The sequence below is a fragment of the Phoxinus phoxinus genome (assembly GCF_949152265.1).
Source record: "Phoxinus phoxinus genome assembly, chromosome: 21".
Lineage (NCBI taxonomy): Eukaryota > Metazoa > Chordata > Actinopteri > Cypriniformes > Leuciscidae > Phoxinus > Phoxinus phoxinus.
The window spans coordinates 32,269,192-32,278,690 of NC_136896.1; the positions used below are offsets into that span (position 1 = coordinate 32,269,192).

The window sequence follows — 9,499 nt, forward strand, 5'->3', positions numbered from 1 at the left end:
GAGTCAGGCATGAGAATACAGTACACGAGTCAGGCATGAGAATACAGTACACGAGTCAGGCATGAGAATACAGTACACGAGTCAGGCATGAGAATACAGTACGAGTACGAGTCAGGCATGAGAATACAGTACACGAGTCAGGCATGAGAATACAGTACACGAGTCAGGCATGAGAATACAGTACGAGTCAGGCATGAGAATACAGTACGAGTACGAGTCAGGCATGAGAATACAGTACGAGTACGAGTCAGGCATGAGAATACAGTACACGAGTCAGGCATGAGAATACAGTACGAGTCAGGCATGAGAATACAGTACGAGTACGAGTCAGGCATGAGAATACAGTACGAGTACGAGTCAGGCCCGTGCCTACAGCAAGATGTAGCCTCATTACCTGCCAGCAGAAAGGGGATCCTCATGGATACACATCAATGGACCACTTGCACTGAGCTTCGTGACGCACTTCCATTTTGAAATAGAACATCTCACTTATTTCTGGTTATGTATATTTAGTCATTGAGGTGACTAAACACCACCTAAAATGTGTGTCCGCAAGAAGATTATTTTTTATTTTCATTTTTATAGACAGGAGAAGGTATATTCTGATGTTTACTGTGTACAGGATTTTCCAAACTCATCGTAACATGAAGTTTTAATCCAACCCAAGCTGATCTGAGAAAGCGGCGGGTGTAAAACATCCGCCATTATTTCACCACAGGGTGTCAGTGCTCGTCTAAACTAGTGAAGTGTGTGAGAACAGAAGAATAACATCAGTACGAACATTTATTTATTTGAATCACTATTCTGTCTAATATTTTATTGTCAATCTTTTTACTATTTACATGTTTCTGCCCAAAATGCTTAATTAAGATTCAAAGTCATTCTCCTCTACGCTGTGTGCGTTACTGTTAAAGATTAATTAAAATAATCTAGCCTATTTTACATAGTTACAGGCACCTTCTGAACAGCTGAACGCTGTTACCGGAAACTCCCGAGATGTAATAATAATAATAATTATAATCATTTGTTACATTTATATAGCGCTTTTTCTGGGACCTCAAAGCGCTTCACATATGGTCACATAATAAGTAGAACACGGAAGTAGTTCATTAGCTGTCAAAGAAGGCACCAGTGTGAATTCAATATTACACATCTAATGCAATTACATGCAAAGTATCATTTATCATGTGCAAAAAAAGGTCTAGCTTAATCATATCAATCATCAATGGAAGGAACAGTGAGACTCTTTCATCAAGCAACTTATTTTTTTACTAGTTACAAACTGAGTAGATATTTCCCTCATAAAACAGCATTTTGATTCAGCAAAGTTCTTACACATGAATTATAAGAATTAGGACAACTGATTAATCATCATGCAATTCATTCAAAACGTTTGGATAGAATATTCCATTTCATTTGGTTGAATATAGGTTATATTACTTTGTATATTGCATAGGCAGGTTAGTAGGCAGAAAATATGTGAAACTCTAAGGCACAAATGAAGGTTATTTTGTGTTGATACTGATTGTCTTTTACATCTACACACAATGACATGCTGTGAATATGCTTGTTTTGGTTGATTGAGAAGACAAACAGTACAGACAGAAGAAAACAATGATGGTGATATAGTGCCATCTGCTGGTACAGCAAGCAAATAACTTGCAATCTCTCATACAGAGATCTCATACTGTCTTGATCTTTACACAGCAGGGTAATATAGTGCACTGCTCTTTGGGTGTGGCTTTAAAAGAAGTAACTCTTTTATAAATAATAAACAATGTTACATTGGAGACACAATGTAAGAATAAGGTAAATACATAAGTGCAAATTGCATTTCACTTTTGCAGGCATGAAGATTCAAGTATTCTGTGAAATAGTAAAAAAATAATAACAACCAAACAACGCAAAACTGTATCCCTGAAATAGAGAATCAAATTCTACATACATTTCCAACATGCACCTGTTTTGTTTTTTACAATTGCATTGATTGTATTTCTCAACATTCAAATAGGAAGGAGGAAGTGGAAATACTGATAGAATAAGTTATAAAGGTAAACTAATATAAAATCTAACTTTTTTTGATTAAATAAGGACTATAAGTGCAAAATTTTTACATCAAATCCAGCTCAAAGTGCGTCACGGCAGAAAGTAAAAACATCAAAAAGAGATAGGGACAGTGACATTACCTTGATGTAAAAACAAAAAACAAAAGTTGATACTTTTTTGTATTCATGCAGGTTTCATATAGTTCTGAGAAACTTATGCCATTATCACTCATTTTGAATAAATTACGTATAAATTAATAGCCAAAAAATGAGTGTCAAAATAGAAACAAGTTAGGAAAACAATTACCGAGTCAAACTGATAAAAGTAAAAGCAGAATTGAGCCAGATTTCACTCAGATCTTCTCAATCTCTAGGCATTCTGGTGGATCAGTCAGACCTTGTGATTGTTGACTATATTTAGGACGTCCATTAGCTGTGTCTTTCTTATTCCACTCCTCAGTGATCTCTGCCAGTGTCCTCCCTTTGGTTTCAGGTAAAGTGAAGCTGATAAAAAGACAAGCAGCCACACAAACAGCGCAGAAGGGAACGAAGCAGAACTGTCCCAGGCCATTAACTATGAATGGAAACGCCATTCCTATGATGAAGAGATTAAGCCACATCATGGATCCGGCAACCATGTAAGCTGCGGGACGAGTCAGCTGGTCAAAGAGTTCGGCTGGGAGGATCCCGGTGACTCCTGCGGGACCCATGCCAAAGCTGAAGATGTAGGCGAACACGCAGGCCATACTCAGATACGGCATGCCGGCCACTTTTCCCTCCAGCGAGAGAGCAACAGTGAAGACCACCGCCCAGCAAGCCATGAACAGATACCCGCCTGCGAGGAGCAACCTGCGTCCAACGCGCTCCACCAGCAGATTACAGGCCAACGCAGCAGTGAACTCACAGGCACCCGTGCCGATTGTGACATACTGAATCTTGTCCGTCGGAATACCGGCTTCCTGAAAGATATAGGAGGCATAGAAGTAAATGGAGTCATTTCCACACAGCATCATGGCACTGCTGGCAGCCATTACAATGCAGAGCTGCCTGCGAAGACTTCTGTCTCGGATCAGTTCCCACAGCGTCTTGGCATGGGCATCACCCGCTTCTGCCCGCTCCTGGAGAATCTCTTCCATCTCTTCAGTGAAAACACTGCACGCTCTGAGGCGCTTCAGGGCCTGACCGCACGCCTCTCTGTCCCCTCGGTCAATGAGCAAGTAACGTGGGCTCTCTGGAAACCAGGGCAAGGTGATCAGCTGTACTAGTCCGGGGAGAGCATTGCTTGCCAGTAGAAAAGGCCAGAGAAACTCACTCCCCAGAACTTCAGTCAGACCCATTATCTGGCCCATCAGGATCCCTAGAGCAGTGAAAACAGCAGAAGAAAAGGCAACGGCACCTCTCAGGTTCTTAGGTGCACTTTCTCCGAAGTACATGGGCTGGACGTTCATACTGACACCAGCATTTACCCCCACAAGCACACGGGCCAGAATGATCATCTCAAAGGACCCAGCCGAGCGACTGGTCAGAGCCAGGACGGCACTCAGAAAGAGAAAGCTGTTGTTCAGCAGCAGGGAACCCTTCCGTCCAAACTTAATAGCCATTGGGCCAGCAAGCAGGGATCCCAAAAGTCCTCCGAGTGAGTAAGTGGAAACAATAAAGCTCCATATCAGTGTCACCTGACTCGGCTCAAGAGCTGTACCCCATCTCTTCATACAGGTCTCATTGATGAACTTCTGAACATAAGATGTGGGTGCATTAATGATAGAAATATTATAACCATACTGAAAAGTGCCACCAATGGCTGCTGAGCACACAGTTAATGCAAGAGTTCGTGTACATCCTCCTTGCTTCGTAGTTTCATTCATTTTTAAAATAAATAAATAAATAAATTCTTATTTATATAGTCAAAAGAAAGAAGTAGCTCACATGTAAATATCTATGCCATTATTGACCAAATACCTAGCAGGAAAACCGGCACGTGCAGTCCCCGGTGATCTCCTGTCATTGAACTGTGTGATGCAGCTGGAGCACTTCCTCAAAAATGGCGTCAGTCTGTCAATCTTTCAAAATAAGAGTCCTTTTGTGTGCGATCTCATGACTGCAGTTACTTTCAGATCATAAACTGGGGAACAATAGTCCATTAAATACGTGGATGAAGGTGAAGAAAAAGAGAGAGGAGAAAAAATAGGAAGGGACTTTCAGAGAGACTACTTTCCTAATGTTTGCTTGGTGATACAAGTTTATGTGCTGATTAATCCTGCATTTATATTACACTATTTCCTATTGTACTCTTCAACACGTGGCTTTGAATCCAGCCAAAGACCTTGCTCATAATATTTTGGATTGAATTAAATAAACAAAAGTGTTGAATGCACACTGTTCCCAGATTAATAAAACATACGAAATGCAATTTATTTGTTGTCTTTTTGACACTATTTATTGAATAATAAAATATACCATATTGGTATGTAATATATTATTGTGTACTGATGAAGAATTTTGTTTGGGTACATTCAGTCACTTGCACATTTGTTAGTTCTAGTCAGTGGCGCCACCAGGGGGTGGCCAGGGGTGGCCGTGGCCACCCTTGGCCGACTCCTGGCCACCCCACTGGCCAGTATAAATTTTAGTAGCATCAGTTATGCATTTCATCCCTAATGCACAGCCAAGCAGGCAAGCCACTCTAGACCTTCGATCGCACACAGTAGCCCGCCCCTCCCCCGCCCCTCCGTACATGCCGCTGTTGCGCGCTCAGACAGCAACAGCTCAGCGCGTGCCCGTCGGTCAACAATTTTAAAAGAAGTTAAGAAAGAAGACGAAGACTACCAGTAAGTAAATAAGTAAAAAATATTCTTTAGTAAAAGAAGACGGGGAATTATGTGTCGTGACATGCTTTTTAAGTGCCAAATGGTTACAGTATACTGTTACAGCAGCTTTTTGATGCGTCTTTGACACGTTTTGACAAGAGTTACCTAGCTAACGTCGTTAGCTGGTGCATGTATATGTGTAACGGAGTTTAAATAATGCTGTTAAATTCATGCATTAATTGGGAAAACTCGACATTGGCTGTTGCATCACTCGCATTTGTGTGCGTGATATTGCGGGCGGAGCTACGTCACCACCAGCAGAGTCACATCTCTCGTGCTGGTAAGTCGCATCAATAAGAGGTGCGTTATAAAAACAGAGTTTAGATTGTTTTCAAGTGCAAGGTTGGACTTTATAAACTACACACAAGTTTACTTCATGTGTCTGTTAGTTCCTAGTTCTGTCAGTCGAGTCATATGTGTTATTTGCAATGATGAAATGGAGTGTGTGTATGTATTAACCTGCTTGTGAACTCTGTTTATTTCATTTAAGAAATTCATGCAACGTGATGCACTGTCCGTTAAATATAACACAATAAACCACAGTATATCAGTAGGAGTTTCCTTAAGTCTTTCTGATAGTTTTCTTCAGGCCGGTTTACTACAACAGTAGAATAAAATTCTGAAATTATGGTTTATAGTTTTGGTGTGCCACCCCAAGATTTTAAGTGGCCCCATCTGGCCACCCCTATGAAAAATTTCTGGAGGCGCCACTGGTTCTAGTTAGAGATCCAACCCATAAAACAGTTAGAAAATAGTACACTTTGCAAAAATAATAAAACAAAAACAAAATTTGAATTGAATTGAATATTTTTTTACCAATAGGCCAACAGAACAGTAACAAGTATTACATTAAAAATGTAAAATGCCATGTATAATGAAAGGTAACAAAATAAGTTAAACATTGTATAACACTTCTCAGAAATGCTCTTAAATATTACAATCTGTTTACTGACTCTGACTTAGTGTCTCCATTATCTCTAGTGTGTAATCTTGGCTTTATTTTTGATTCACAGCCGACATTTGATGCCCATATTAAAATGGTCTCGAAAGCTGAGATTTTCCACCTCAGGAATATTGCCAGACTTCGACCCTCTCTATCAGTGCCTGAAGCAGAAAGGCTGATCCATGCCTTTATTACGTCGAGGCTTGATTACTGCAATTCACTTTATTCTGGTCTCCCTGATAAGTCTATTAAGAAACTTCAATATATAAAAAATTCAGCTGCACACATACTGACTTACACAACTGCTCGTCAGCATATTTCTCCGGGATTTTTTACAGTCAAGTCAAGTCACATTTATTTCTATAGCACTTTTTACCACACAGATTGCTTCGAACAGCTTTACAGAGATAATAGGAAAATGCAACAAAGTTTGTTTCCAGAAGAAAATAGCGTCACAGTTCAGCTTAAGTAAGTTCAGTGATGTTTCATTTTGTTGTTAAAAAGTTAATAATTTAGTTAATTTATATATATAGCCGCTCTGGAGAAAACGTGATGTCATCGTCCAGCTCAGTTCTCATATAATGGTGTCAGTGCAGGCAGATCAATATTATTGTTTATCATAACGTCCTAATATACATCATATTCATAATTCACCTGCTATATTGCTAAATGTACCAAATTTTTCACATCAACAGAAAATATATACTGGGATAGCTCACTTCTCTTGAGACTCCCCTGCTTCAAAGAATAGCTAATGCTATGCTAAAGCCACGCCCCCATTTATACAACTGTGTAGGATCCTTACTAAAAGTAATGAAGGTTCATTTTTAGTGAATTTAATGTATTTTAATACTTATACATAATTAATAAAAAAAATTGAGAATGATATTTCACTCATCTGATTGACCTAGTTTTCAAGTCGTGCCTAATAACACATAAAACAAGCATGTCTCATTAATTAAAGAACACACATTTCAGAGAATATATCATATTTAATGGTATTTAATTATTTGTTCTTCGTTTTCATTGCATAAACCATTTTGACCATCAGGCCATCTTGTGGAGGTTCTGAGAACTTTACAACAGTGGTTTATTTTGTGAAGCATTTGGTTAAATTGATTCAGAGTTTAGAAAAGCTTTTTTCTCCCATAACTATATAGTAATATTCTAGAGATTAGGACTTGCTGGATCCAGTTAAAAACCCAGAGCAAATTCTGGAATTAAATTTGATATCTGTGCAGTTGTGCATCATGGGTAGGGTGGGAAAAACCAAGTATGGAGGATGAAGGGGATCATTTGTTGTTTTAAAATTGAACAGTTGTTCAAAGGTTAAATATGTACAGTTTACATGATTGGTAAATGTATATAATATATTACAAATAATTTATATTGATATGAGTAAGTATAAAAATCTAATAAAATTGAGGTGAATTTGTTTGGTGGAGGTAATTTCGGGTTACCTACTTGAATATTAGTCTAATGGTTGTGCCCATGGGTATAAATGTTCACAGTTTGGCTGCACTTTGTCAGTAGTTGAATACGGTTGCTGGATGAGACTGATTGAAAGCAGATGGATTTTTATTGGGAAAAGTTAATCAAAAGGTATTTATTTACACCCTATCTTAATTTTTCTTTGAAATATTTGCCCTGTTTGTGTTTATTTGAATCTATTTCTGTTTTGAAACCTCTAACCAATGCAATGTATGTAGTTTGAGTAAATGGCTTGAGCCAATCAGGAGTTGCTGTTGGTCCTGTTGGAGCGTGTGCAGTTAGATAATGGTCTGGACTTTGATTTTACCATTGCATCTTTAGATAAACATAAAATAAAGTAAAATAAAAATAAAAATGAGGGTTAGGATTGTACATAATTATATATCAAAGAACACACACACACACACACACACACACACACACACACACACACACACACACACACACACTATATATATATTATATATAAAACCTGATAGTCATTCATCATTCTGTGACATCATCAAATGGCGCCCTGAAGGCCATGTGAGACACAGGAAGAGAGTGAGTTGTGTTTTGATTAACCACTTTTTGATTAATGTTTTGATTAACCACTTGTCAGTAAAGACTGGTCAAGCTCTTAGTTTGATATGGGTGGCCAGTTGATCGCCTGCACTTCCCAATCACAGAGATCACCGTCACCTGTCACCAATCTTCACTGATCATCACATAGCAATAGGGCTGGGCGATAAATAGATTTTATCGATTAACTCGAATGTGTAGTTTACGTCTGTTTTAATGAAAATTGGTTTTCTCTTTAATATCCGCCGACGCTCCCCTCTGGGTTCCTGTAGTTCCTGACGCGCTCAGCGTGTTTGCCATAGAGCTACACAAACAACATGGCAGATGAACAAGACCGCGGCTGCACAAGCACACCCGCCAAAAACATTTACAAACTGAATCTGCAGCGCTGCCAACTCTCACAAATTCACGTGAGACTCAGTTGTAGTTCAGACTCTGCTCAGCCGCAGTTTTCACTTTCCACTCGTTCTCACGCCACACATATATTTTCTCACGCAGAGAAAATCGCGAAGCAAACTGACACCGACAGAGAAGGTTACGGTACTATTGATATGAAACAAATTCTCAGCTCTCAGCTTCTGTCAATTTAATTACAAAATTCAAACAATAAACAGTTTTGGCGCTTGTAAATGTGACGTGACAGATCGCTGACAGATCTCAGTTCAAGCGGCACGTGAACTGATCATCTATTACTACTAACTTAGTTAATAGTAAATAAACACAAATGATCAATAGGTAATTTGAAAGATACAGTTCAACTTACCGAAATGTAATAAAATTGATCGATCAAGTGTTTTTCAACCGCGGAACGAAGTCCATAAACAGCAGGAGAACAGTCAATGTTACGTTTACCTCAGGACAGCCATTTAATGACCATAAGCACGTTAGTTGGACTTTAAAAAATGGCTATAGAGAGGAGTATTTTGCTAAATATGATAACTGTTACATGATATAATTCATTTATTATATTTGTACCTATATCATTAAAATATTATAACGTTGTCATTATAAAAAACGCATTAAAATAAATCTGAGATGTTATTTTTAACCTTTAATAATAATAGCAGCTTACAGGGCTCTGTATGTATACAGCATTAGGTGAGTTGTTTTTTTTTTGGGAGAAAAATTAACATAACACATTAACGTATCTACTGTACCTAATATTTATCCAAAGGAATCAATATTGAATCAAGATCAGAATCAAATCACAAGAATTGAAGTGAAATTTGTTATTCGATTTAAATCGCAAATTGGATTTTTTTTGTGAAAAAATCAGGGATTTTTTTATTAGGCCATATCGCCGAGCCCTACCCAGCAATATATAACTCTTTCCACTGCAGTTTACCTTTGTCTGGTCTTGTCGTTCCCTCAAAGAACACTTACCTGACTCCTTAAGGCAAGTTCACACTACAGGATTTTAAAACGTCGGGCTGAACTGTGCGGTTCACACTACATGACTCGCTCTCTGTGAAATCAGGAGTGTTCAAGTTGAGCTATTCACAACACACGACACAGCGTGATTGATCCGCAACAGGAGGTAACTCACTACAAGAGTAGATGACAACTCTGTCATCCAACGATTATATCTTGTC

At 38.6% G+C, this 9,499-nt stretch overlaps 1 protein-coding gene across 3 annotated transcripts; it reads right to left on the reverse strand.

Annotated features, from left to right (window-relative positions):
* Window positions 1–1,249: 1,249 nt before the first annotated feature.
* On the reverse strand, window positions 1,250–4,075 carry LOC306989312 (solute carrier family 2, facilitated glucose transporter member 11). Of its 3 annotated transcripts, none has more exons than XM_079594882.1 (2): window positions 4,005–4,056; window positions 1,250–3,778 (listed from the first exon to the last, which is right to left on the reverse strand). In XM_079594882.1, the coding sequence occupies exon 2, from the start codon at window positions 3,755–3,757 to the stop codon at window positions 2,399–2,401; it is 1,359 nt and encodes a 452-aa protein (XP_079451008.1). In that variant the 5' UTR covers window positions 3,758–3,778; window positions 4,005–4,056; the 3' UTR covers window positions 1,250–2,398. The 3 variants fall into 3 exon arrangements, with proteins under 3 accessions (XP_079451008.1, XP_079451006.1, XP_079451007.1); XM_079594880.1 differs by having other exon boundaries at window positions 1,256–3,778; window positions 3,972–4,075; XM_079594881.1 differs by having other exon boundaries at window positions 1,256–4,059.
* Window positions 4,076–9,499: the final 5,424 nt, after the last annotated feature.

Excerpts from the sequence above, each read along its gene's own strand:
- LOC306989312 (XM_079594881.1), bottom strand. The coding sequence starts at position 3,910 with ATGAATGAAACTACGAAGCAAGGAGGATGTACACGAACTCTTGCATTA.